General features: G+C 58.9%; 14 protein-coding genes across 14 annotated transcripts; 6 read left to right on the top strand and 8 right to left on the bottom strand.

Annotated features, from left to right (window-relative positions):
- Positions 1–2357: 2357 nt before the first annotated feature.
- Positions 2358–3589, bottom strand: MJAP1_003088 (2-dehydropantoate 2-reductase; the record flags this gene model as incomplete). Its single annotated transcript, XM_060267017.1, has 2 exons — positions 2358–3298; positions 3355–3589. The coding sequence occupies 2 exons, from the start codon at positions 3587–3589 to the stop codon at positions 2358–2360; spliced, it is 1176 nt and encodes a 391-aa protein (XP_060123000.1).
- An 88-nt stretch (positions 3590–3677) lies between these two features.
- MJAP1_003087 (uncharacterized protein) lies at positions 3678–4583 on the top strand (the record flags this gene model as incomplete). The annotated part of the gene is made up of 1 exon (XM_060267016.1): positions 3678–4583. The coding sequence occupies one exon, from the start codon at positions 3678–3680 to the stop codon at positions 4581–4583; it is 906 nt and encodes a 301-aa protein (XP_060122999.1).
- A 76-nt stretch (positions 4584–4659) lies between these two features.
- Positions 4660–7551, bottom strand: MJAP1_003086 (uncharacterized protein; the record flags this gene model as incomplete). Its single annotated transcript, XM_060267015.1, has 1 exon — positions 4660–7551. One exon carries the CDS (start codon positions 7549–7551, stop codon positions 4660–4662), a length of 2892 nt encoding a protein of 963 aa, XP_060122998.1.
- A 1187-nt stretch (positions 7552–8738) lies between these two features.
- apm1 (AP-1 adaptor complex mu subunit Apm1) lies at positions 8739–10317 on the bottom strand (the record flags this gene model as incomplete). The annotated part of the gene is made up of 8 exons (XM_060267014.1): positions 8739–8807; positions 8851–8873; positions 8929–9048; positions 9085–9208; positions 9244–9548; positions 9573–9847; positions 9881–10079; positions 10113–10317. The coding sequence occupies 8 exons, from the start codon at positions 10315–10317 to the stop codon at positions 8739–8741; spliced, it is 1320 nt and encodes a 439-aa protein (XP_060122997.1).
- Positions 10318–10918: 601 nt separating this feature from the next.
- On the top strand, positions 10919–14506 carry MJAP1_003084 (uncharacterized protein; the record flags this gene model as incomplete). Its single annotated transcript, XM_060267013.1, has 1 exon — positions 10919–14506. The coding sequence occupies one exon, from the start codon at positions 10919–10921 to the stop codon at positions 14504–14506; it is 3588 nt and encodes a 1195-aa protein (XP_060122996.1).
- A 308-nt stretch (positions 14507–14814) lies between these two features.
- On the bottom strand, positions 14815–15447 carry MJAP1_003083 (uncharacterized protein; the record flags this gene model as incomplete). Its single annotated transcript, XM_060267012.1, has 2 exons — positions 14815–15390; positions 15445–15447. The coding sequence occupies 2 exons, from the start codon at positions 15445–15447 to the stop codon at positions 14815–14817; spliced, it is 579 nt and encodes a 192-aa protein (XP_060122995.1).
- Positions 15448–15684: 237 nt separating this feature from the next.
- Positions 15685–16928, top strand: MJAP1_003082 (uncharacterized protein; the record flags this gene model as incomplete). Its single annotated transcript, XM_060267011.1, has 2 exons — positions 15685–15769; positions 15793–16928. 2 exons carry the CDS (start codon positions 15685–15687, stop codon positions 16926–16928), a joined length of 1221 nt encoding a protein of 406 aa, XP_060122994.1.
- A 363-nt stretch (positions 16929–17291) lies between these two features.
- IDH2_2 (isocitrate dehydrogenase (NAD(+))) lies at positions 17292–18431 on the bottom strand (the record flags this gene model as incomplete). Its single annotated transcript, XM_060267010.1, has 1 exon — positions 17292–18431. The coding sequence occupies one exon, from the start codon at positions 18429–18431 to the stop codon at positions 17292–17294; it is 1140 nt and encodes a 379-aa protein (XP_060122993.1).
- Positions 18432–18675: 244 nt separating this feature from the next.
- On the top strand, positions 18676–19840 carry IDH1 (isocitrate dehydrogenase (NAD(+)); the record flags this gene model as incomplete). Its single annotated transcript, XM_060267009.1, has 2 exons — positions 18676–18729; positions 18767–19840. The coding sequence occupies 2 exons, from the start codon at positions 18676–18678 to the stop codon at positions 19838–19840; spliced, it is 1128 nt and encodes a 375-aa protein (XP_060122992.1).
- A 52-nt stretch (positions 19841–19892) lies between these two features.
- MJAP1_003079 ([histone H3]-dimethyl-L-lysine(36) demethylase) lies at positions 19893–20900 on the bottom strand (the record flags this gene model as incomplete). The annotated part of the gene is made up of 1 exon (XM_060267008.1): positions 19893–20900. One exon carries the CDS (start codon positions 20898–20900, stop codon positions 19893–19895), a length of 1008 nt encoding a protein of 335 aa, XP_060122991.1.
- Positions 20901–21763: 863 nt separating this feature from the next.
- MJAP1_003078 (uncharacterized protein) lies at positions 21764–22365 on the top strand (the record flags this gene model as incomplete). Its single annotated transcript, XM_060267007.1, has 3 exons — positions 21764–21838; positions 21861–22144; positions 22167–22365. The coding sequence occupies 3 exons, from the start codon at positions 21764–21766 to the stop codon at positions 22363–22365; spliced, it is 558 nt and encodes a 185-aa protein (XP_060122990.1).
- A 102-nt stretch (positions 22366–22467) lies between these two features.
- Positions 22468–22914, bottom strand: HTA1 (histone H2A; the record flags this gene model as incomplete). Its single annotated transcript, XM_060267006.1, has 2 exons — positions 22468–22721; positions 22761–22914. 2 exons carry the CDS (start codon positions 22912–22914, stop codon positions 22468–22470), a joined length of 408 nt encoding a protein of 135 aa, XP_060122989.1.
- Positions 22915–23464: 550 nt separating this feature from the next.
- On the top strand, positions 23465–23890 carry HTB1 (histone H2B; the record flags this gene model as incomplete). The annotated part of the gene is made up of 1 exon (XM_060267005.1): positions 23465–23890. One exon carries the CDS (start codon positions 23465–23467, stop codon positions 23888–23890), a length of 426 nt encoding a protein of 141 aa, XP_060122988.1.
- A 136-nt stretch (positions 23891–24026) lies between these two features.
- On the bottom strand, positions 24027–24579 carry VPS24 (Vacuolar protein-sorting-associated protein 24; the record flags this gene model as incomplete). Its single annotated transcript, XM_060267004.1, has 4 exons — positions 24027–24157; positions 24182–24305; positions 24332–24453; positions 24477–24579. The coding sequence occupies 4 exons, from the start codon at positions 24577–24579 to the stop codon at positions 24027–24029; spliced, it is 480 nt and encodes a 159-aa protein (XP_060122987.1).
- Positions 24580–26365: the final 1786 nt, after the last annotated feature.

Below are 26365 nucleotides of genomic sequence, written 5' to 3'. Positions count from 1 at the left end.
ACTGGCATTGATGGGGTTCAATATGCTCCAGCTGTACACGGAAGACTCGTACGAGATACAGAACGAGCCTTTCTTCGGATACTTGCGCGGAAAGTACTCGCAGTCCGAACTTCAGCAGATTGATGACTATGCTTACCGGTTCGGCATCGAAGTGATCCCATGTATCCAGACATTGGGGCACCTGGGCCAGGTCCTCCAATGGCCCCGGTTTCTTCCCATGAGAGACACCTCCGAGGTGCTTTTGGCTGAGTCGAGCAGCACGTATGAAATGCTCGACAAGATGATTACCCATATTACGTCCCCGTTCAGGTCCAAGCGGATTCACTTGGGCATGGACGAAGCGCATGGCGTTGGGTATGGACGGTATTATATGCTCTATGGACAACAGAACGGAAAAGATCCGAACCAAATCTTTATCGAGCACCTGCAAAAACTGAACAAGATCTGTCTTGACAAAGGACTGCAGCCGATGATCTGGAGCGATATGCTTTTCAATCTCTCTCGAGCCACCTTGGGCGAGAACAACGAGCACGCAGAGTCTTCGCACGCCTCGGTAAAGGGAATTCCGCCGAATGTGGATCTTGTATACTGGGACTACTACCACGTCTCCGAGTCTTCGTATACGAGCAGGATCGCCATCCATTCCAAGTTCCGCGATCGGTCCCCTTGGGTCGCCGCAGGAAGCTGGACCTGGAGTCGGTTCTGGACTGCATTGCCGTTCACCTTTTTGACCTGCCGCGCGAATATCGACGCATGCAAGTCGCACAAGGGCAACGTGAAACACGTCTTCATCACCGTGTGGGGTGATGAGGGAAACGAAATGGACATCTTCTCCACGCTTCCCGCATGGCAGTATTATGCCGACCTTGCTTATACCCCGAACAAGGACGTTGACCCGATCCTGCTCAAAGCCAAATTTAGCGGAATTACCGGGGCATCGTTCGACGACTATGTCACCGCGTCCAAATTGGACGACCTTTTCTCCACGCTGCCCGAGTTAGATGACCGGATTCACTTTGCACCTAATACGTCGAAGTGGCTTTTGTGGGAGGAACCGATGCTTGGATTTGTCAACCCGACTATTCTATCCATGGGAATTGATGTGGAAGCGCATTACACCAACCTTTCAAACCAGTTACGAACATTGGTAAACAAGTCACAAACACATAAACTTCCTGGCGCACGGCACGGCCAATCGGATTACCCCTTGAACTCACGCCTAGTCTTTCCTTATTTGATCGCCAAGGCTCTTTCTATCAAACCCACCCTGCGACACAAGTTCCATTTGGCCTACACGCAGTATGATTGGAAGACATTCCGGGGCCTTGCTGATGAACTGGACGAGTTACGTGAGACGTGTACTTTGCTTTGGAGCTACCACCGCAAGATGTGGATGGAGACCTACAAACCCTTTGGTTGGGAAACGCTTGAACTTAGGTATGGTGGCCTCTTGGCACGTCTCGCTACCATGTCCTACCGCGTACGTCGGTTTATGGAGCATTTGGATGCTGGTGGACAAGTGGGTGTGCCCTTGAACTCCGATGTGGGCCAAATGGACATCCAAGATATTCTGTCGCATTCCAAAACGCCCGAGATTTCGACCAAGAACGGCACTTCTGCAGATGCGCTCAACCCTGGTCGATTCTCGGCGGACGATGAGCCGAGCACCTATTCATCTGTCACTGAGCTCCCGGAACTGGCTGTTCCGCTGGAGACTGTGTTCAACAGCCCTAACCAAATCCTGGACTATCACCGAGTGAGCCGACCAACGTATTGCTGAGAGCAACGGAGGAACGACACGGTGAATAGTTTTGTAGGTGTTCGGACAAGAGTGTATGACATGTAGAACGGTGCTTGAACGTTCATGTAATAAATTCATGCAAAACGCTTTCAGCTACATGACTTGTGTATAGCCTCGCAGAAACGTGGCCACTACACCTTCTTCGTCGGGTCCGACTCGGTGGTCTCCACCTTGCCTTCCTCGCCCTTGATCAAGAGACGCCGCGCCTATTGATTAGCTGCACAATCCATCGCACATACCACATCCGTAAGAGTCTCACGTTCGCCGTTCTGCGTGCCAATAGGGAACTGGAGTTAGCCGCCACAAAGCCAACCTACACGTTCGGTATGTCCAAGACGGCTGACGTAGACAGCACCCGTAAGCCAAATGCCCCAAGCCTAAACAGTTAGTACTCTCTTGAGCTCAAACATACAGCAACGCCGACAAGGCCAAGCACAGTGGCGCGGTGCAAATAGTCCACAAACGTCGGACGCGGGGCCATGGCGTGGATGGGAGGCAAAAGCGGAAGCGACGCACTGGACCTCCACATTCACATGGCGGATTGGGTGCTACGAAGTTACTGCGAGAGAACCGGCGCGCCGCCCGTCTTGTTCAGGCTGGGGTTGGCGTCATAGACATTGTAGTCCGGAGCCGACGTGTTCGGCTCCGGATTGCCCTTGGAGGCGCGCACAAACTCGAGTTGCGAGGGCTTCAAGGCGGTGACAATCAAGTCTAGGCGCGGCGTATCGACATTCTTCTTGCGCGCGATGCTGATCAGGTTGCCAAAGATCGAGTCCAGCTCCATAGGACGCTGGCGCTCCAGGTCGACAAGGATGCTGGGCTTGAAGTCGTCGGGAAGGTAGGTCGCCTGACCCGTCTCGTAGAACTCATCGGGATTCTTGCTTAAGCGGATCTTGGCACGGGAGCTCTTAAACGTCAGTTCGTAGACGTAGTCGACCGTTCCAGCGGGCAAGCGTTTCTCTTCGATACCGTCCGCACGGGCGATTGCCAGGAGCTCGAGCATAATGCCACGCACCACACCACACGTGTAGGGCAGCATCTCTGCTTGCAGCATGATTGACACCGGCTGGCGCGCGAGGGTAGAAACACCACCCCAGCTGATATTCCACAGCACCTTGCTCCAGCGCACGCTGACAATGTCGTTGGACGCCTCGACTTCCGAGTCGCCCTTGGCAAACAGCTGAACGAGCCTGTCAAAGTCCTCGCCGAGCTCCTTGGGCGGGGCTTCGTCGAGCGGCGGAGGGTAGAGACCGATCTTTAGGCGTTCCATCAGGCCGTGCTCGATGCGCGTACCCTCGCCAAGAAGCGTGACTCCGACCCACGTCAGGCCACTCACCACACCGCTCGCCAGGGGAGTTTTCGAGGTCACGAGCGAGTCATAGACCTCCTGTTCAATACCCACACCGTTCTGGATCAGGACAACAAGCGGCAGCTTCTTGGGCGAAAAGGACAGGTTCTTCTCCAAGAACGGGCGGATCGTAGCACTGCTCGGGCGCACTTCCGGAACACATTTGAAGGTGCACACAACGTCTGAGTCAGGGGCAGGCACATACAATCAAAGGGCACATCGTTCACCTCCTCCGGTGACCGCACGACATGGTCTGGGCGCCACTGGCGATGGGTACCGTACTTCTCGGACACGACATCGATGCCTTTCTCCTTCACCGTCTCATAGTTCGAGCGGCAGACCGCCGTGATACTCGCTCCTCCTTTCTGGAGCACATACGCATAGAGCGCGCCGACGCCGCCAAAGCCGAGCACAAGTACGTGGGGTCCTTGAGTCGCCATGGCCCAAGTTCGATGGATAGATTCGAATGACGTTACGCTGCATCCCTTAAGCCTGATTCACGTGTCCAACATTTCTCCACACCCCAGCATGGACGCGCCGTGCTTCCTTGCGGTGGACGGCGGGGGAACCAAGACCGAGGCGGTGCTGGTGGACGAGCAAAGGCGCGTCGTAGGAAGAGGATACGCAGGTCCCAGCAACTATACCCGAAAATCGCCCGAGGAGTGGGCACAAGTGATCTGCGAGGCCGTTCAACACGCAGCCGCCTCGGCGCCTCGGCCAATCCTGCGCGCCTGGATCGGATCGGCGGGGATCGAGAGTGCGCAAGCAGTAGAGGAGGCACAGAAGCATGCATCACGCGTGTTGGGCCTGGCCTACGAACATGTACGTGTGACGAACGACGTGACACTGCTCTGTGCGAACCTCGAGCGGAGTGGCCTCGCAGTCATTGCAGGTACCGGGAGTGCCGTGCACGTCTTTGGTCATACGTCTGATGGGCTGCAACATGTCACACAAATTGGCGGATTGGGCTGGATTTTAGGTGACGAGGGGAGTGCGTATGGCATTGGCCGCGCCGCACTTCGCGCCGTGCTGCACCGCGATTCGGACGTGGAGAACCTCTTGGCGGCGATCCTGGCGCACTGGAACGTGCGCAGCCCTGATGAGTTAATCAGTGTCGTGTACGCTGAGCAGGCGCCGGATCCGATTGCCTCGCTTGCTCCCCTCGTATGCAAACTCGCCTTTGAAAAGCAAGATACCGGCGCGCTGCGCGTGGTTACGGCACAGGCGCAGCTCCTTGCTGCGCAGATTGCGCGTGGGGCGACGCACTGCTCTGCGCCCTATGATCTGTGCCTCGGAGGAAAAGTGCTGATGCAAGCGGCATATCGCAGGCTGGTCCTGGCTGCGCTCGCCTCGCAAAAAATAGACTTTGCGCATGTGCACATCATGGCGGACGTCACCGCTGACGCGGCCCGCTCCATTCGTGTTCATGCTTGAATGTCTTTACTTCATCAGCTCAGAGCGAGTCTATGACATAATCTATTCATACAAGTCTAGAAACGTGTATAATACGTTAGTGTTGGTCGCATGTTGCGGATGATTGCGGGTCAATAGGGGCCATAGGTGAGATACGGTTGCGCTGCAAGAAACGCATTGCAAACTTGCGCTTCGGACTCGGCGCACGCGACGCCGGGGCAGACACTGCCTCCGAGGAGGCATGCGTCGACAGCGACGGAGTAGGACACGACGTGTCCGCAAGAGAGGCACGCGACGAGCACCGCGGCGGCTCGGGCATGCCCAGGTCCTGGTCCAGATCCATCGAGCCACGGCGCGGGGCAAGGCCTTTGAGGGATGCGGTAGACCAGTTGCGAGCACGCAGTGCACTCCAGTTCAGCGAAGAGCTGCGCTTGAGCGTACCTGCGGGCGATGCCGAGTCTTCTTCCGGAGACGTCGGAAAGCGCTGCGTCGTCGGCGAGAAGAACGCCTTGGCATTCTCGCGCATCGAGCGTGTCGAGCTCAGCGAAGCACGCAGCGAAGCAGCGCCCGTCGTAGGCGTCGGTGTCTTGATCGCATCCGAAGTATCGATGGTGAGGGGAGGGGCTTGCACCTTGGACATCTGGCCCACTTCATTCACGTGAAGCTGGCTGGCGCTAGGTGAAACGATGGCCGATGAACGTCCGCTGAGCCCCGTCAACGAGCTGCGCCGGCTCAGGGCATGCGCCTGCTGCGCTTGCTCTTGTGCTGCAACAAGTTCGGCAAAGTCCAGCTGCACGCTGCTCCGGCGCGAAAAGCTATCGCGCATGCGGCGCCGGAAACCACGGCTGGCGCCTTCGCCCAGCTCGCCATTCTCCGAGGGGAAGGCAAACGAAGACACCGAGCGCAGCGTAGGCGATGATGGAGCCGTGGCCATGGGCGATTCCAGAGGACTGGCATCTTCACTCTGCATCGAGGGGGGGGCATTCACCGTTGGTTCCTCCGAGATCGCACGCGAGGGAAGTTTGAGCGAGAGCGTCTCGCTGCCGGAAAGGCGGCTAAGGTTGAATTTGGAGCCAACCGTGGAACCCAGGGTAGAAGGGGAGACGAGTGTCGTATGCGAGAGCATGCCATCTTGGTCGACTGAGGTGCGGGCCGAGATGCAAGCGTCCGAAAACAGCATGCCACGGTCGATCGCCGCACGGCGGGGCGGCGACTTGTGGCGGAGCAGGATCTCGGCATGAGGAGTGGCAGGGGTCGCGCGACCACGACCGGCGGCCTGCGAATCCGGGCTGAGGGTGCGGTGCGCGAAAAAGGCACGTAGGGGGTCTTCCGTGGCCTCGGGTGCAGCCCCGTCGCTGATTAGATTGCAAGGGAAAGGTACATCGGCTCCGTTTAGGCGACGCATCTTGGCTGGGCCACGTTCAAGGAGCTCCTCCAGTGCACTGAGCCACAGGTGACATTCCTTCGCGGTCGACGCAATCATCTCAAAGTGATGACCACGGACCGTGAGTCGGAAGGCATGGCGAAGGTAGCTCTCGTGTGGCTCCGTACGCTCTAGACGTGCGTCTGCCAGAGGGAACCAGTACCGTGCCGTGTAGGAGTGGTTGCGGCGTACCTTGACCATTAGCAAGAAATCGGCAAACAAAAAGCAACCATAGTACTTGATCGGAAGAGGATTTGCCAGGGGTGCAAGCCGGCTGTGGTGGTGCAAAACGTCGAGATTGCCCGACATCTTACATTCACCAAGAGACGTCAGGAGAGAAGGCGAGAAGGCTGTCGTATACTCAAGACGCGCACCGATCATCTCGGTCAGTAGCGCCGACTCGCGCCGCTTGCTCGCCCGGTCCACATCAAGACCGACGTTCCGCATGAGCTCAATAGCCTGTGCCAGTTCCTCTTGACCGACGCCTGGTGAGTTTTTCTGGACGGTCTGCAAAATAATGGGGTACAAGCACACACGTTGGATCGGCTTGATGAAAAAGTCCCGGAAGAGCAAGCGCCGTTGGGTCGCAGCACGGGGAGAGGGCGAAGTACTGCTCGCTGGGCTCGCATCCTCGGAGGAAGACTCCATGAAACGCTGCGCAGCCTCGTTGGTACGCTGCTTAAACAGCTCCCACTCACCCGCGCGGTGTTCTACCGCGTCAATATGCGCGAGAGATTCTTTTTGACGAGCACAAAACTCGTTGTATACCACGAAGCGTGGCGCAAGTGCCGTAATGGTGTTGGCACACTCGACCACTGCACGGTCCGCGGCATCGCTCGGGGCATCCGCCTTCATAGCACGCTCGACAATATCAGTGAGACGCGTCGTCAGATCGCGGTGAAGAGCCATTAGCTCGTCTGCATTGCGCACGACCGTGCGAAGACGCTGGCCATTTTCCATGAAGTAGGGAAGGGTACGCAACTGCGCAAAGAATACGTTGACCAGCATGTCAAGGTCCTCCGTATAGTTACGCTCCGTGTCGAGTAGCTCGAGGATCGAATGCAGCCGCTTGACTTGCAAGCGCGACGCCTTGTCCTCATCCTCCGATTTCGCCTCCTCAGCACTGGCCGCGTGGCTGTGCTCCTTGGCACTCGTCGCGATTTCAGCGCTAGGCGCAAGACCGGGTTCGTTCGCTGCCGGCTCGGCAGGTGCCTCGCTATATTGCGAGCTCGACTTGGAGCTCCAAACAGGAGCCGACTCAGTGCTTGAGCCCTTCGTCGAAGTGGACGACGTACGGCTGATGTCAGTGTCGATCTCAGGAGATGACGCATCGCGAAGCGTCGATATAAGAGTCGCCTCGAGCTGTGGCTCACTGTTTGGCCCCGCATTATCCATGGTCAGATCGCCATAGATGTCCATCGGCCGCACACCGCGTGGCGCAGCCAGATTGCCATCCATGGTCCACGAATCGTTGACCGTGGCGGTAGACTGCAGGGAGAATGGCTTCTCGGTCAAGCGTTCCTGCAGGAACGAAAGAGATTCAGGCGTCTGCGCCGACTGAGCCATGTGCTCCGTCGGAACAGGCGGAGCGGCGGTAGAAACGGCAGCGGAAGCACCAAGCTGCATTTTACTCAGTGCATCTGTAGTAGGGGAAGCATCGCTCTCCCTTTCCGGTAGCGTATCAGGAAGAAGACGGCCGATAGAGTTGTCCACAGTTGCTGTGTCAGCTGCAAACATGCTGTAGCAACTTTGTGAAAAAGACTCGGTGTATTTATGCCAAGCAACAACGAAAGGGTGCTTGGCAAGGAGGGGTTAGTTGTGTGAGATCAATAGATCTAGAGGTAGTATACGAATTCGGTGGTGGTTGTAGCGTGCTGCATTCACAGCGGCGAAAAGCAGCGAGTGAATGGCGTGCCAAGTAAAATGCTCAGCACAGCCCGGAGAGTGAATTAATTCAGTGGTGTTCAAACCAACCGAACTCACACTTCCGCTCCCACGGAAAAAAGGCAGATGGCGACACCCCCTGGAATCCGACTAGGATCTAGACAAGGATTGCTCGAGGAGAGAGTATTGACAAACTCCGCCGGCGAGCTAGTGACGAGGGCTTGCGGAATGGCTGAAGCAAGTGCGTGAACTTGTCCCTTATCCACTTTAGCGTGATGTAATTGGCCCAAACGACTTTTTCCGGCCGCCCAAACGTGTCAACGCTACGGGCATGTCGCCATATTTCCGAAAACAAACCACCTGCAGGTCCGAGGATGCGGCCAGACAGCGCGTGATTCGCCGCTTTCGATAGGGTCCAATGGTACCTAATAGACCCAAATTATTTAATCCCACAGGTCCCGATGGGCCTACGCGTGCCACGGATTGGCCCTATTGGCCCCAAGTTGGCAGTTACGCCCACAGCGCGCAGAAATCATGGGTCGATTGAATTTGCCGGCGGAAACAAGCTTGCTGTTGGCTGCCCCGCGATGCACAGTTGCATGGTCCCAAGACACCTGCAGCCGCACGGGGCAACGCCGTCCGCACTGTTGGGTGGCCGGGTCATGATCTACTGCGCCCGAGGTTGCCGGATTAGGGCGAGTGGGAGACCGCCGCTCGGGAAGACCGTGGGCGTTACGTTTATGAACGCCATTGATGATCATAAAGCTATAATTGGCAGCATACGAATGCAAATAGATCGGGGCTGTGCCGTGGCGACAAGTAAAACGCGGACGTGTTATGAGGGGAAATGGGTGCCTAAGCGCTATGGTCTACGACGCAAAGTGCGCAAGCCGAGCTTGCGACTTTTCGCTTTGTGTACGCAGGTCGTACTCGCCATTCTGTAAAGGTCAGCATTGTTCACCGGCGCACGGGAATACGTACCTGGGTAATATAACGGACCCATGCTGTACAAACACCCCTGTGTTAGTATTGGTTCAGGCTTAAATAGGAGGCACGTACGCAGCGCTTGGTAGCCAGACTTTTCCACAATCTTGAGATAGCGCACCTGGATGCCGGATACGGTGAAGTAGGGTATTTCAAACTTGACATTGATCGGGGTGCGGCGCACCAGCGACTCCTCTTATGGTAAGCTTGCGCACAGACCGTTACACATACCATTGCGTACGCTCGGCAGACCGAAATGGGCGCGCATGAGATACTCCTTACCACCGCCCAGCTGCTTAATCTTCCACACCATAGCCGAAAGCTCGGGCGCATAGGTAACGGAACCAATCGCAGCCTAGGAGTAAGCACATCTTGTCCAAAGATACGTACGCGGAACTTGGGCGAATCAGCATCATCGGGTACGGAAATGAAGATCTCGACATTGTTCGCGGTCGATCGGCGCTTGAACTGCGCCTTGACCTTGACCATGAATTCGATGCGCGAGCCTTCGTGACGCTCGACCACGGCTTCTGCCCAAATCAATGGCTTGATCTGAGTATTCAGGCGGTAGCTCATCAGCTCAAATTCACCATCCGGAGGAATGAACGAGATTGTGCGGTCGTTCTCGAAGCGAGAGAGACGCACGCACTGGTGGAACTTGACGTCTTCCATTTCGATCGCCTTTCCACGCGACGCTGCGTCAGTAGCCAGATACGTACTTCGACCCATGCTCTCAAACATCACCTTGTCATTGAGGCCCAGACGCAGCTCGGGCATGCCGGAGAGGTAGCACTTCATCTTGACAGCGCCCACAATTTCACTGCGCACGACATGGCCGTTGGCGTTGACAAGCAGGTTGACGCTTTCGACCACGTCCAAGAACACCTCGTTCTTGCGGTATCGAATACCCTCTGACCGCCAGGATACCGCGTTGGTAACAGCCATGGGCGGGCGCACCTGGAGCTCCAGCTTGTGCGATTCCTGTGTGATATACCTGGTGTCAGCACGCGGTGCAAGCAGGACCTACTCTTGCAAGATCTTGCTTTCGGTCGTCTGCGGGTATCCAAAGTCCATCATTTCATCCAGCAGCTCGTAAAGAATGACAAAGTTGTCGCGGATCGATTCTTCTTCCAGCTGCTTAAAGTACTCTTCCAGCACGGAAGCGAGCTTGTGCAGAAACAGGAGGATCTCAGCCGCGTTGGTGTTGCGCCGCGAAAGAGCAAGCACTAGTTGTCAGCAAGCCTCAGCAGTATACGTACAGTACAAGTTGTTATGGCGCACATGCATATAATTCACACCTTGCGAGCTCATGCACGGCTGAATGGCGCCTGTTCCATGCTCCTCTTCGACTTCGAGCACAAGAGGGAGGAAACGGTCCAGCGCAGAGGCATCCACGTCATCGCGATAAGACCGCTGAATCAATGGCTTGCCCTTTACGTCCAAGATCGCCACGACACTCGCCATCGTCCTAAAGCGCGGACCTCGCCAGGCCCACCGCCGGAGCGCGCGACGGGCCACGTGGGAATCACGTGGATCGCCCCGCATTGCTGTACTTCCCCCAGGCAGCCCAGGATCGCCCCCAGAAAAGATCCACAGCCTGGATCTTGTGCGATAGGGTTCTATAGAACGTATAGATAGGCTAGGTCGCTTTCATGGCTCACTTTTTCGCCGTGCTGGAAGGTCATGCACGCGATTTCGGTCAGAAGGTTGAGGATGATCTAAAGCCAATCAAAATTAATTCCTAGAAAGCACAGCTGCGAGGCGAACGCGCCGCTGGTGATGGGCGCGGGAATCCCTGTCGTCTTCCACACGCATCTGAGAGCACGCGGTTGGTGAAGCGTTGTTCTTCTCCTTCACCTCGTCAACACAACGCACGAGGCTGGGTGTCACTGATCCGTACAGATAGAATCGGAGACGTGGATGCCTTGTGTTTGCTAGGTCCTCTGCACGTTGAAAAGCACGAGCATTAGCGTTACAGCGCCTGCAGCAGTTGACCAAACTCAAACGCAAAGGTATCTTTAACGTATCCCAGGCCACTGCGGAGTCTTCCTAACCAGTGGTAGACATGACCTACGCAGACCAACAAGACCACGACGAAGGCGTGACGCAGCCAACGCGCATGTCTCCCTCTGGTAAGGACAAGGGCGGTGGGGAAGCTGTGGACAAGGCGTTGCAGGATGTCCCCAAGTCCAATGACACCAAAGCTACAGACGAAACCCCAGACGATCCAGCGACCGGCCCCTCGGGCGACACCGGAGGCGACGACGACGCGGCAGAAGACACGTCGGTCGTGGCGATCTCCGTGGATGAAGAGGCACAAAAGCCCAAGGATACCTCTGATGCAGCTGAAACCTCGGTCGACAGCGCGTCGGATTCGCGCAAGCGGCCGGGGTCCCCCAACTCGGACTCGGCGCAGCGCGACAAACGCGCTCGTGCTGAAGAGGGGAGGACGTTGGAACAGGGTGCGGAGCACGAAAAGAGCGCATCCGAGCCCCCTGCACTGCAGCCTCCTGTGACATCGACGTCCAAGGCGCCGTCGGCGAGCCCAGCCCCGCGTGGGGAGCGCCATGGTTCTGCTCTGCTACAGGAACAGACGCTGTGGGGGGAAGACACAGGGACCTTGAATGTATATGTCTGGGATTATCTGCGGCGGCGCAACTTCTCACGGACGGCGCAGGCCTTCCGGGAGGAATGCGATCTGCCAGAAGAGCCCGAGGTGCCTCTACAGACCCCCAAGGGGCTCTTGTTTGAGTACTGGAGCGTTTTCTGGGACGTGTTCACCGCGCGGGCCGGACGAGCGAGCAAGGAGGCGAACGAGTACAACGACTTCTTGGAGTACCGCCGTTCGCAGCGGATCAACAAGGCGAAGAGCAAGAGCAGTTTACTCGGACCGAGCCTCTTTCCTGACGCCACGGCGTCAGCGGTGGCGGGGTCGTCCCAGCAGGATCTGGCGCTGAACCTAGCACCGGGCAACCCGCTGCAATCGGCGAATGCAGCGCAACGCCTGATGATGGGTGACCAAGACGCGGCAGCGGCAGCCACGCTGATCCCGCCTGCGACGTTGCCCTCTGCGACGCCTGCACCTCAGCCGCTCGCGGCGAATCAGCAGGCGCATGCCCAGCAGCAGCATGCCCAGCAGGCACCAGCGCGGCAGGCCGAGCAGCAGGCCGGCCAGCAGACGCCGACGAAACCACCTCAACCTCCGCTCACCCAGCCTGCGCAGCAGCCCCAGGGCCAGGGCGCGTTGCCGCAACGTGCCCCTGGATCACAGCAGCAGACGCCTGCGCCCCAGATGCCGGTGCAGATGGATCAGACACAGGTGCAGCAGCAGCAGCAGCAGGCCGTGCCGCAGCATGCGCAAGGGGGTCAGATGCCGATGACGAATGCGCACGCGACACAACAGCAGCAGCTTCAAATGCAGCAGGCACTCGCGCGTGCGCAACTTGGCCAAGGCTGGAATCCGGGTGCGCTGACGCCACAGCAGCAGCAAAACCTACTGATTACGGCGGCGTTGCGTCAGGGTATTCCGCTGGAAGAGCTCAAGAACATGGCTCCTGCGGCGCGTCTTTCATTGTTTGGCAGCCTCATTCCCAATGCTGCTGCACTGCAGGCGCAGCAGGCGCAGCAGGCGAACCGACCTGATGCACAGATGCAGGCGCGGCTCTTGCTGCAGCAGCAGCAGATGCAGAATCAGGCTGCGCAAGCGAACAAGACGCAACCCTCATCGCCCGCTGCGATACAGGCCCTGTTTAACCGGCAGCCGCAGCGCATGACACCTTCAATGCAGCTGGGTCCGAACAACAAGGCGCCTGGCTCTGGTATGCACGATGAGTCGCAGCATGCCAATGCCAACTCCATGAATGCTCCGGGACAGGATACCCCGAGCATGCAGGGCGCTGCAGGCCAGCATGATATGGCCGGACGGCCCATGACACCTTTTAACCGCGACCCTTCTCAGAACGGCGCCCAAGGACACCTTCCGGGTGCGGCGCAGCAGACTGCTGCTCAACTCAACCCTCAGCAGCGCCAGATGCTTGTGATGCAATACCAGGCGTTGCAAACGGCTGTTAAAAACGAGTGGATGAAGGCGCAGAGTGCCCCGTCGCCGGCGATCGCGCAGCAGTTCTTGGTCAATGCTCAGCAGCTTCAAAGCAAGGCGCAGTCAATCGTGACCTTGTTGCAGAATGACCCTGCGCAGCAGCAGACCCAGGCGGGTTTCTCGGGCGGGGGCCAAAACCAAGGCATGAACCCAATGTTCCAGCTCCAGCTCCAGCTCCAGCAGCAGCAGGCTCAGCAGCAGGCTCAGCAGCAGGCTCAGCAACAGGGACAGCATACACAGGGCATGCAAGGGCAGCAGGTTGGTGCGCAGCCTGGGCAGGGCCAGCAGCAACAGCAGCAGCAGCAGCAGGTGCAGGGCCCTAATGCCATGGCTGCGTTGATGAACCACCAGGTGATGCTGCAGCAACAGCAACAGCAGCAGCAGCAGCAGCAGCAGCAGCAGCAGCAGCAAAAACCGGGGTTCATGGCAAATACGCCCGGTGGATCCCATGTGGCTACTAACTTGCGCTCCGGTGCTACGTTCAACGAGTTGGATTTTTCCGGAAACAATGTGAACGCCTCTGCGGCGAACCCCTACTTCCAGCAGCAAATGGCGCTGAACAACCCTAATGCTGCAATGGCTTTTCAGCAGCAGCAGCAGCAGCAGCAGCAGCAGCAGCGCCGGCCTGGAATGCCGCAAAACCAGGCGCATATGCAGGGCATGGGCAACCGCGCGCACTCGATGATGGGAGTGCCTGACTCGGCGAAGCAAGGCGCGAGTGAGAACGGTGCTCCCCCCTCCGCTGCAGCAGTGCGCGGTAGTGCAACTGCGCCCTCGACACCTGTCACAATGCATGCCAACGTTGCGAACAAGCAGCGTGCGCCCTCAGCTCAACGTGCGCCCTCGCAAGCCCCTAATGCCGGCCGTCCGCTTGGCCAAGGCGATCCTAATGCGAGCCCCTGGCAGGCGCATGCGTCTGCGCAAGGCATGGACTCGCCGTCGACGCCTGGTGCTGGAAAGCAGAAAAAGAAACAAGGGCGGACAAGTACAGGCAAGACGCCGGTGATGTCCAACCGTGCGCTGGGTGGTGATGGCGAAGGGAACCAGGAGAAGGGTGGTGAGCAAGGCGACTGGGATGCAAGCAGTTCCAAGAGCGACGGCGGTGTGCCCTCGTCGAACAATGGTATGCTGTCGATGAGTGGCAAAGGACTTTCGCAGAGCATGCTAGGCCAAGGTGCGTCCGGTATGCAAGCGAGTCTACAGTCGTTGCAGCCGCATTCCGTGCTGGGTATGCCCTCGGCGATGGACGACATGACGAACGGGCTGGATGCGACGATGTCCTCGGACCTCGGCAACCCCAGTGCACTCGGCATTAATGGCGGAATGGGCGCCGGTGTGGGCGGAACGGACGACTTTGCGAGCATGTTTGGCGTGTCGGACATCTTTGACTTTGACTTTGATGGTGGAAATGATGCTGCGGGAAGTGGTAGCGGGCTGCTGGGCAGTGCCGGTACCTCTGGAAGCAATCATGCAGGCACGAACATGTCTGCCGGGCACGAAGACAAAGCCGGATCCGATGCGAGCAACAAGGTGCACCTAAAGGCTGAGCCCTAATCCCGTCTATTCCCTGCCCCTCCCCCCCGCCCCCTGCTGACCGTACCCCTTGTTAGTTAATAGGACACGCATAGGTTGTAGTCTGTACAAGCGATGGCTTGCACTGAGCACTTGGCCCACGGCCACTATCAGAGAGGGCATGAATCAGATTGACGCCATTTTTACGTGTGAACTACATGTCGCTGAATCGCACGAGTGCCGCAGTGTGCACCGCATGGACCAAGCAGGCGTCGATGCAAAGCCCCAGTACGCATATCGTCATAGTTCACAGCCAAAGAACCACGCAAGGCAAGGAAACCAGGCCGTATTTAGACGCGGAAGTCGCGCGACTTTCTGCGGCCGCGACCCTTCTCAAACTTGCGGCCCTTCGAGCGAACAAACGGCTTCTTGTGCTTGTGGGGACCGAAGCCGAAGTGCTTGACCGACTCACGAGCGTTCTTGGGGCCACGGATGAGCACCGTGTTCGAACCGGTCGGGGCACGCATGGCGAGCTGGTCGAGGGTGAGGGCCTCACCACCAGCAGCCTCAATGCGCGCGCGAGCGGTGTTAGTGAAGCGCAGAGCGGCAATGCTGAGCTTGGGAAGGTCCAGCACACGGTTGTCGTCGGTGATGGTGCCAACAACGACCACAGTCTTGGGGGTCTCGGAAGCCTCCTTGGCAACACCGCCCTGGTTGCGCGAGAGGTAGATGACACGCGAGACCGAAACCGGCGGGCGGTTGATCTTCGACATAAACAGGCGACGGAGGATCACCTTGTTGAAGCGCGAGTCGGTGCGGCGCGCAAGGAAGCGGTAAAGCTTCACAAGCAGCAGCAGGTACGGGTCCTCGCTCTTGGGGGCCGAACGGTGGCCCGTCTTGACGTGGTGCTTCTTGATGTCAACACCCTGCACTGGTTAGCATACTATTCATCGCGGCCAGCGGCCGGTCAGTCGACGTACCATCTTGTCGAAACTCGTGGGACGGTTTGAAGAAGCGCTGGTTCCGCCGCGCGAAGCCTTTGCGGCGCCGCTTTTCCCACCCACCCCCTATTAGGTCCATCTGACGCATTGGCGAACACAAAACTATATTTCATCACGTGCTCCCTCGTGGAGCCACGTGGTGAGAGCGTGGCCCGGTCCAGGGCCGGTGCGCACCTTGGCGTGGCAAGCGAAGCATGGTAGGTACAGCGCGCTTGGACCATGCTAACGCAGGCGGACGTGAATGACCCCATCTCGAGTCCCGTGCGTACGGGACGCGAAGAACTGAACGAGGATGTGCATCTAGGTACGCTAGGCTCCTAACCCAAGATGAGCCGATGGACGAGCGCGCAGAGCGCGACTGGCAGAATGCCGAGAACGACGACTTTGACCGCCGCGACGCGCGCGATGCGGAGCAGGATGACGGGCGCTCGGACCGTGGCTATGACCGCCGTGACCGCGCGCGTGACTCGCGCCGCGGCCGCGACGACGACGACGACCGTGCGCCGCCGCCCCGCCGCTTCGACGACCGCGACCGCCGCGACCGCTCTGGATACCCTCCCCGGAACACTCCGCGCGGACCGCCGGCGAACCGCCCGGCCCCGACGCCGTCCAACATCGTCGGCGCATTCGGCCTTAGCATCCGCACGACCGAGCGCGACTTGGAGGACGAGTTTGGGCGCATCGGGCCAGTGGAAAAGGTGGTGATTGTGTACGATACGCGCACGGGTCGCTCGCGCGGATTCGGCTTTGTGACGATGCGCGACGTGGAATCGGCTAGTGAGGCGGTGAAGCAGCTGAACAACATCGACCTGCAGGGCCGCCACATCCGCGTCGACTTTTCGAGCACCACCCGCCCGCACGACCCTACGCCGGGCGAGTACCGCGGCAACCCGCGCCTGACAGACGACCGCCCTCCGCGTACGGGCGGCAGCTCGTACCGCGGCAGCGCGTTTAGCGACCGCAGCCGCGGCTATGGCCGCGACCGCGACTACGACCGCCGCGACCGCGACTTTGGCCGTGACCGTGGCTACGGCCGCGACCGTGACTACGACCGCGACTACGACCGTGGCTACGGGCGCGGTGACCGCGACCGTGACTATGGCCGCGACCGTGATTATGGCCGCGACCGCGACTACGACCGGGACCGCGACTACGACCGCCGCGATAGTGGCCGGTACGATGATCGCCCTCCTCGTTCGTACCGCGACGACCGTGGCCCGCCGCGCCGCCGCGGTGCGCCGTCCGACGCACCGGACTGGCGCCGTGGTGCGAGCCCTGTGCGTGGCTCGTCGCCGCCGCCTCGGCAGCGCTCGCGCAGCCCCCCTCGTTACCGCGACGAATACGAAGGCGAGCGCAGCCGCGAGCCGCGTGGCTACGAGCCGCGTGGCTATGACCGCGACGACCGCAGGGACACGCAAGACCGGTATGCAACCGACGCGCCTGTGCAACGTGACGAAGAGTAAGCGCACAGCGCACCTGTAGACCCTATGCAAGGCGGTACCAACGTGGTTCTGTGGCAAGGAACGCAACACGAACGCATTATCTACTAGAACTCGGCTTATACAAGACGGCGTGGAGCCAAGGAAGGGGGACGTGCCGTGCCGGCGACCACGGCACGGAGTGCGTGGTGGCGCTGTGCGCTGCCCGTGTGCGTTGCGTGCGCCTTGTTCCCTGTTCCCTGTCTGTATCCGACGCGCATGTGCGTGCCTGACCGAGCCGCCTTCCGAAGCCTGCGCTTACCGGTCCATTCTATACCCCTCCACAGACCTACACTCGTTGAAAATATCCGTGCTTAGCCAAGCTATGGTGTGCCGTGCATCAGCTCCTTAGAGGCGCGAGATGATGCAGTCGGTGAACTCCGAGGTGCCGAGGTTGCCACCCAGGTCACCCGTCCGCTCACCCGCGGCGATCGTGTCAAAGACCGCCTTCTCGATCTGGTTCGCATGCTCAAAGAGGCTCATGTGGCGGAGCATCATGATCGAAGACAGGAGCAGGGCGGTAGGGTTCGCCTTGTCCTTGCCCGCGATATCCGGCGCAGAGCCGTGGACGGCCTCGAAGATCGAGGCGTCCTTGCCAATGTTGCCCGACGGCGTCAGGCCCAGGCCACCAATGAGACCGGCGCACATGTCCGAGAGAATGTCACCGTACAGGTTGGGCATGACCATGACGCGGTCCGAGTAAGGCGTGGGGTCCTGGACGATGCGCAGGCAGGCACGGTCGAGCAGGTCCTCATCGTACGAGATATCGGGGAACTCCTTGGCGACGTTGCGGCAGGCAGTGAGGAACATGCCGTCCGACATCTTCATGATCGGGGCCTTGTGCACAGCGGTCACGCGCGAGCGGCCGTTCTGCTTGGCGTGGTAGAAGGCGTAGCGGGCGACGCGCTCCGACGCCTCGTAGGTAATGAGCTTGATACTCTGCACGACACCGTCGACGATCTCGTGCTCGATACCCGAGTACTCACCCTCGGTGTTCTCACGGATAAGCACCGTGTTCACGTCGTCGTACGGCGTCTTGAAGCCCTTGACCGAAACGCAAGGACGGACGTTGGCAAAGAGGTGGAAGGTACGGCGGAGGGTCAGGTTCAGCGAGACGTGGCCCTTGCCGATCGGCGTCGCAAGGGGACCCTTGAGCGCGATCGTGTTTTTGCGGACCGACTTGATCGTCTCTTCGGGGATCACCTGCTTGCCATCCTTGTTGATCGAGGGAGTGACATCGGCCTCCTCCCACTTGATCGGAACCTTGGCAGCCTCGTAGATCTTCTGCACGGCGCCCGACACCTCGGGGCCGATACCGTCACCCGGGAAGAGCGTCACGGTGTATTTACCGTCCGCATCCTTTTCCTTGTTGTATGCGGAAGTGGGGGCGTTCGACGGCGTCGCAAGACTGCGGCGAAGCAGACGCGCACCACTAATGGGCAGCGAGGCAGCGGGACGGACAGTGCGCGAGGCAGCGGCAAACAACATGTCGCAAGCTAGCAGTGGTTGCGAGTGAGGGCCGAGCGTTAATTTTTCCACGCCGAGCGGTCGGCCGCCCAAGGCCGCGTGCCAACGCACCGCGGCACGGGTATCAGCGCGTTCGGCCGATCAAAATTTGTGCCCAAGTTGATGTGGCCCAAGGGCCGCGGCCGTCCGCCGCGTGGCTGCAGGCGGGCAAGGCGAGGCACGTTCAATTTTTATCCACCTACCACTACCCAGTGCACCCTTCACGATGAGCGTGCTCTCGAAGGTTCCGCGATCTCTTCTCACCGGTGCCAAGCAGCAGGTAGGTAGTGATTGATGCGCACCAGTCGCTAACCCAGACGCTGCGCTCCGTCTCGACGATGACGGCTGGCACGCCGATCCTCACCAAGGGCCCGACCAAGTACGGCGGTGTGTACACGGCTACCCTGATCCCGGGTGATGGTGTCGGTAAGGAGATTACCGACTCGGTCAAGGAGATCTTTGACAAGCTCAACGTCCCGGTCGAGTGGGAGCAGTTCGATCTCTCGGGTGAGATGCAGGGCAACGAGTCGCAGTTCCAGCAGGCGATGGACAGTCTGCGCCGCAACAAGGTCGGCCTGAAGGGCACGCTCTTCACCCCGACTGGCGCGGGCTCGCACAACTCGTGGAACGTGGCTATGCGCCAGAAGCTCGATATCTACGCGTCGATGGTCTTCTGCAAGACCCTCGATGGCTTCCCTACGCGTCACAAGGATGTGGACTTCACCATCATTCGTGAGAACACCGAGGGTGAGTACTCGGGTCTCGAGCACTCGCCTTCGCCGGGCATCGTCGAGTCGCTCAAGGTCTCGACGCGCTTCAAGGCGGAGCGTATCTCGCGCTTCGCGTTCGACTTTGCGCTGAAGAACAACCGCAAGACGGTGACTTGCGTGCACAAGGCCAACATCATGAAGCTCGGTGACGGTCTCTTCCTCAACACCTTCCGCAAGGTCGCGGAGGAGTACAAGAGCGCGGGTATCAGCTCCAACGACATGATTGTCGATAACACCTCTATGCAGCTCGTCTCGCGCCCGCAGCAGTTCGACGTGATGGTCATGCCGAACCTGTACGGTAACATTGTGTCGAACATCGGTGCCGCGCTGGTCGGTGGCCCTGGTACCGTTCCGGGCGCCAACATCGGCCGCGACTACGCTCTTTACGAGCCGGGCTGCCGTCACGTCGCCAAGGACATTATGGGCACCAACAAGGCCGACCCGACTGCCATGATCCTCAGCGCCACCATGATGCTCCGCCACTTTGGCCTGGACTACCAGGCGAACCAGATCGCTGCTGCCGTCTACCGCGTGATCAGCGAGGGCAAGGTCCGCACGGCGGACATGGGTGGTTCTTCGACCACGCAGCAGTTCACTGAGGCCGTGCTGCAGAACCTGTAGACTGGGCTTGGTAGCGAAGTATCTAGCGGGATCACTACATGATTGGAATAATTCAGAACCAAAAGGAAACCGAGAAGCTCGGTGACGCACTCTGCATCGCATGCCACCAGTAGGGGGGGAGGAAGAGCAGGTCGCCGGCCTCGAGCTGTGTGTGCATCGCATGGGGGGCGACGCACTCGACAAAGGGGAAGGGACACGCCGAAAAAACATCCACTTGCGACGTGTTGCTCATCAGACGGGTATAGCCTTGGGTATCATCAGACGTGCCAAACACACGCATGGCACCCCCGTCGTTTGCGTGGGGCGGGGCAATCCACACAGACTTGGTGCCATGCACTTGCACAAAACAGTTAAAGTAGGGGTCCGTGTGCGCCGCCGAAACCGTCTTTTTGGGCCCGATCCACACACTGGCGATCGGGGCGGAGGGCCGTGCGCCTCGCTGCGCCGGCGCGTACGCGGGCGCGGGTGGGCGCATCGAGACGTACGGGGGCACTCGCATGTCATCGGATAGCCAGGGAAACTGGGTGAGGAGCGTGTGCTGCGCGAGGTACAGGGGGTGGGAGGTGGGGGCACCACGATCCCATCCGATCTGCTCCAGAAACGCTGCAAAGGGGATGATCGTTTGGCCCCAGTTTGCATCGGTGTACATAGCCCCTTTTTCGACTGGTACTACGCGACCGGGGCCGGCACGTCGGCTCAGATAGGACGCGTCGGCCCACCGCGGCTTGTCTGCTCCGGGGCCGGCAGGTTGCAGCGCCGGCCAGTCTCGGGCATAGCCACGCAACACAAACGGACGGCCGACATCGTGGGGGTCGGAAGAGCTGGGGCAGAATTCCAGGAATTCTTTTGGCGTGGGGGCATGGTCGAGCTCTGGGATGGGGTGGGCGGCATTGCGCTGGATCTGGCGCGGTAGGGGTGGGGTATTCTGTTTCCTTCGTTTCGTTGGCCGCTCCCGACTTTCGTCAGGGTTAGACGTGGGGCACTTGCACTGCAGTGCCGCGATCGCTTCGTACACGACACGGGCGCGGTCGCATGGGGGCGAGCATGTGATGAGCGCCATATCGAGATCGCGGATGCGCGCGAGCCAAAAGGATGGTGGGTATACGTTTCCATAGTGCGCGCGTAGTAGTGCCGCGCAACAGCCAAGGAGCGCGCTGTCGGTGCGGAGCGTGCGCCATCCATCTGGCACGTCTGAATAGGGGTAAATTAAGAATCGTTCTTCGCAGTGTTGTTGGATCTCGGCCGTGCTCACTTGAACGACATAGTCAAGATCATGAGCCCGGCTCTTTTCGCTTGCTAGGCTGGCACGGACCACGTCAATACACTTCCCCCATATCTTGGTCCATGGCCCTGCCACGTGCGACTCTCTTTCCAGGGCGGCCAGGCACTCGGAGACCACTGCAGGTAGAGTCCCCATGCAGCCAGATAGGAAAAAGTGCCAATATTCCCATTCGGCGGTATTCACGCTAGGGCTTCCTCCACATCTCCACACCATGGAGGCGAAGCTTCGCCGGTAGGTCCGGAGCCGTGCGACTAACACAGCCGGAATATCCCAGAAGATGTTCTCGCACGATGTTCCGTAGCGTCGAAGGAGGCACTTGTTCGACTGTCCGAGTACATCCCAAACGGTGACGGTACCCTCGACCCTGCCGTCGCAGCACAAATCCCTGCATTCCGCAGCGCCGGCGTTGCACTTCCTCTGTTCGTCGGGCACAATGGGCGGCTGTACGTGCTCCTTACACGGAGATCGAAGAAGCTTTCGTCGCATGGTGGAGACACGGCGCTTCCCGGCGGCCGTTTTGAGCTGACAGACAAAAGCATTGAGCATACAGCCGTACGTTTCGCGACTGACCTCAGCGCCGCGAAGCCGAGGAAGAGGTGGGCCTTCCAAACGACGCTACACGCATCCCTCGCCTCTGTCAAATGGAGTCATTTCTCTCCGCAAACGAGCTCGCAGTGACGCCGACAGTGATGCTCATGCCCGACCCCGACATTCCGGTACGTCGCCTGTCTTACACAGCTCGAGCTGAACAAGCGAGAGGTCACTAGTATATTTGCCACGCCTCTCGAGGCCTTCCTTTTTCATGCACCCCCGCCTGACCTAGAGAGTGCCATGCACGTCACGACGCCGGACCGCCGTGCGCCAACGCCGCTACCCGGCAAGAAGAATGCGGATCAGACCTTCCCACAGCCCGACCCGAACGAAAGCCATTGGCACTCTATCTACGAAGTGTACTGGATCACGGAGCGCCTTCGTCGGCATACCTTTTGGGACAAGCGGAATCCCATCCGCGGGCTTACGAGGTGCGTGTCCCTTCTTATACAGCGACATCCTGATTCGTGCGGCTGAAATTGCCTATGGCAAGGAGCCCGACTATGGTGTCCGCGCCGAGAAGCAGCCGCCCCAGGCCAAGATGCTGTACCACGCCTTTGCCGGGCCTGAGCGCGTCCGCGGCTACCGCGTCCCTCCTCGTATCGAGCCGATCGATCTCGAGCAAGAAAAAGCGCGCCGCGCGCGTCTCTAGACCCAACACACATTTCTTTTGGCAAAAAGGGATAGAAGTACAGCAGATGTGTCTACAGAACAGAACACGAAGTCATCGGCCAAGATAAATGGTATGGAGGCCTTAGATCTCCTGAGAGCCGATCGCCTTCTTCGACTTGCCGCTCTTGGCGGGAAGGAGCTCGCTCTGGATGAAGGGAAGCACACCACCCTGGCTGATAGTCACACCGCCGAGCAGCTTGTTGAGCTCCTCATCGTTGCGGATGGCGAGCTGAAGGTGACGGGGGATGATACGCGACTTCTTGTTGTCGCGAGCGGCGTTGCCGGCAAGCTCGAGAATCTCGGCAGCGAGGTACTCAAGGACAGCGGCGAGGTAGACTAAGGGTTAGCAAAAGCATGCATGGGGATAGTACGTACCCGGAGCACCGGCACCGACACGCTGGGCGTAGTTGCCCTTGCGGAGCAGACGGTGAATACGACCGACGGGGAACTGCAGACCGGCCTTGGCCGAACGCGACTGGGTCTTCGACGAAGCGTCACCAGCCTTACCACCAGACTTGCCACCAGACATTGTTATTGGAGAGAAAAGATATGAGTTGAGACGAGTGTCTTACAGGAAAGAACCCAACAGCCCTGCTCAAACCCGTCCCTTTTATTATGGATCGGAGGGTGCGGCGCAGCCAGCCATTTCGCACGACACGCCTGCTTCGCGCCGCGCGGGTCGCGCCCGATCAAGCGATGCGTGCGGGGCGGACGGTGAAATCACACACGATGATTTCATGTCCACAAAGTATCCACATTATATGAGCACATGATTGGACCGTTTGAATTCCCGTCCACATTGTGGCTCGAAATAGTCACGCAAGCGTGACGGTCCTGAATTAATGACCACAAATGTGGACAAAGTGTACATTAAATCGTGGACATTTTGATCTTATGCGTGATTTCGCGTCGCGGATCGCGTAGAATGGGGCAAATCCACATGATTGCACGGCGCAGCGGGGCGGCGCACGCGTCGTTGGCGCGTCTCGCGCGAGGGCGGGAAACGTATATAGGCCATCGGTGAATTTCGAGCCTGTGCTGTCGTGTCTACACTACCCAAGTCTAGCATACCCTTTACAATGCCTCCTAAGCCTGCTGAGAAGAAGCCCCCGTCGACCGCCGGCAAGGCCCCGGCCTCGGCTGGTAAGGCCCCTACTGAGGGTGCCAAGAAGACCTCCAAGGCCCCCTCCAAGTCGACTGAGAAGAAGAAGTCGGGCAGCAAGGTCCGCAAGGAGACTTACTCGACCTACATCTACCGTGTCCTCAAGCAGGTGCACCCCGACACTGGTATCTCGAACAAGGCTATGGCTATCCTGAACTCGTTCGTGCAGGACATCTTCGAGCGCGTCGCTACTGAGGCCTCGAAGCTTGCCAGCTACAACAAGAAGAGCACCATCTCTTCGCGCGAGATCCAGACTGCCGTCCGTCTCATCCTCCCCGGTGAGCTGTCCAAGCACGCCATTGCCGAGGCCACCCGCTCGGTTACCAAGTTCTCTTCCGCGTAAAGAGTTGTTGGTTTACCGGGTCTGTCTTGATACCACAAGACGCGGTTCACGACACCCGTGCATCCCTAGTCGTTTGTGTTTACTGTACTTCTACTAGCTGGAAATTCCATCCAACTTTTCCGTATAGACTGCGTATCTATCCTCGCAGTAGACCGTCAAGTTGGGCCTGCATCTGCTCCAAATCTTGGTTGTTGTCTGCGTGTGCCGTAGCGGGCTCTGCACTGAGGCTCGGCAGCTCGCTGGCGGACTTGGCCTCTCCGAGTTTGCCTGTGTGAGCGGCGAGGCACGCACCGTCCGTAAGCTCGTGCAAGACATTGCTGACCTCCTCTTGCGCTTCCTCCTCGAGCTCTTCCTGGTCTTCACCAAAGACGCCGGAGTCAAGTGTGTCGTTCATCATTTCTTCCATAATGCCCGCCTGAAGGTCAGATAGCGCCAGCCTACCTTCATTAGTTCGCCACTCATTTCGCGCATAGACTTGGACATTTGGGGTAGCTTGATGAGATTGTTGGACAGCTTCATAATCTCGGTCGACTTTTGCAAGCTGCCTGTGACCTTGAACACGGCTGCTGTTAGCATGTGTACGTACACATTTGCTGCTGGAGCTGCAGGGAGATGCTGTTCAGCTGCGCTTTACTGGTAATCAGGCGTGTGCGGTGCTTATTCGAGCGCACTACTTCCCGGGCAAGCATGGTCGCGTTCTTTGTGTCGCCTTTCTGCGCCAGGCGCTTGATATCCGCTTTTACCTTGGCCACCGACTGGTCGATTTGCCGGACTTCACGGTCGAGAGAACGCTGCTCCTGGCGGAGCCGCCGCTGTACTTCTCGCACGCGTTCTGTGTCAGGGCGCCGTCACATACCCTCTTTACTAGGGCCATAGATAAGTTTCGTTATAGACTGCATCGTTTCGGGTATCTAGTCTGTTCGGTGTGCAAACCAGTGCTTCGCTCCACAGCGCCGCCAAGCTGGTCGTCCACAGCGAGCGGCCTGTGTGGGACAATGTCGGCTGAGTAAGCATACAGTACCCTCCTCGCACGGAGCGCGCACGGAATATCTGTGTCTCACTCTCCTCCGAGGATGATCACCTTGTCGCATGTAGAGTGTATCTGCATTTGTACACGCGCATATGCGCGAACTGTGCGCGTGTTTGCTCCGCAGAATCCGAACTGCAGTCTGTAGCTCATCTTTGGGGAAAGCGCGAGGGGATGCTATTTAATCACGCAGCGTCCTATCCCCCACATCATGGCGCCACTGCATCCTGCCACGGAACACATCCCCCAAGTACAGGCACGTCGTGTGACGGATGAGCCTACACGACCTATTCCAGCTACAGAATGTGCCTTGGAACGCGTGAGCAAGACGTTCCAGCGGCTTGCCTTGGAGGAGGATGGTCCAGCCGTGTTAGAGGATGCAAAAGTCGCCGAGGAGTATCCCACGTATGCCTATGCTTCTGAGACAGAGGTTGTGAATGTGAAAGCAAGCAATGCTCGGGAACTGCCAATCCGACGAGGCAGCGCGCCATCCTGGGTGAGAACCGCGTCCGTCCCAGAGGCACTAGCCGATCCGCGTGCCGGTCAAGACGACAAGGAGGGAAAAGGCATGGATTGTATAGAGTGTTCACACTCTAAAGCTGCAGCGCCTCGTGTAGGACTACAGCGACGGCGAGCGTCTGTCGTGCCCCGTCGCGTCGATGTGGCCAGGACACCCAGGGCAAGTGCGAGGAAACTTCCCCGCCCACTTCTCCAGCTGGACACGGGCCTGCTGACCTTTGAAGGTGAAAAATCGACCCCTTCTCCTGCCCCATTTGTCTCTGCTCCCTGCAGGAACGAGTCGGGTACCCCTAGCCAGGCCATATCTCCTTCGGGCAAAGAGGGTATACGCTCACCGCGTGCGACACGTCTGCGCCTCTCTCGGCTCCCTGCAAAGCGTCTCACGGCAAACATGGAGCCGATGCCCGTACGCAACTTTCGCGATTCCCCGCGGAGCATTGACCCTGACCCATTTGCGACTAATGCGTGGCCGTGCGATGCCCTGACCAGCCCCTGGGCACAAGAGTCGGAGCACCGTCAGTGCGAATCTCCGATCCAGAGCTCGTGCTTGAGCATCAAGAACCCTGCGCAGAAGCAGGAGTTATTCGAAGCGCTAGGCACCGGACTTGCTTCTCCGCTCAAAGCGCCGTCGAACCCATCGCCCGAGCTACCCAGCAAAAGTAGCATCAGCCAGCCAAGCTCTGCATCGTCGTCGAGTACCAGCCCTGCTCCTTTGGCCGTATCCCTTCTGCCGGATACTCAACATGCTATCCCTGTGCCCCAAATGGTCGAGCATATGCGCGGCACACGGACGTCCAGCTCAGGGGGCGGCCATCGACGAGCAAGCACGGTGCTCGGAACGCCCAGTGTACTCTTGTCACCACTCCTTACCCCCGATGTTCGTGCCTCGTCGCCCAAGCATCAGCGCTTACGTGTGATTGAGGACGAAA

Source organism: Malassezia japonica, chromosome 5 (genome assembly GCF_029542785.1).
Source record: "Malassezia japonica chromosome 5, complete sequence".
Lineage (NCBI taxonomy): Eukaryota > Fungi > Basidiomycota > Malasseziomycetes > Malasseziales > Malasseziaceae > Malassezia > Malassezia japonica.
The sequence above is the reverse complement of the archived record's forward strand: the minus strand, read 5'-3'. Positions and strand labels throughout refer to the sequence as shown.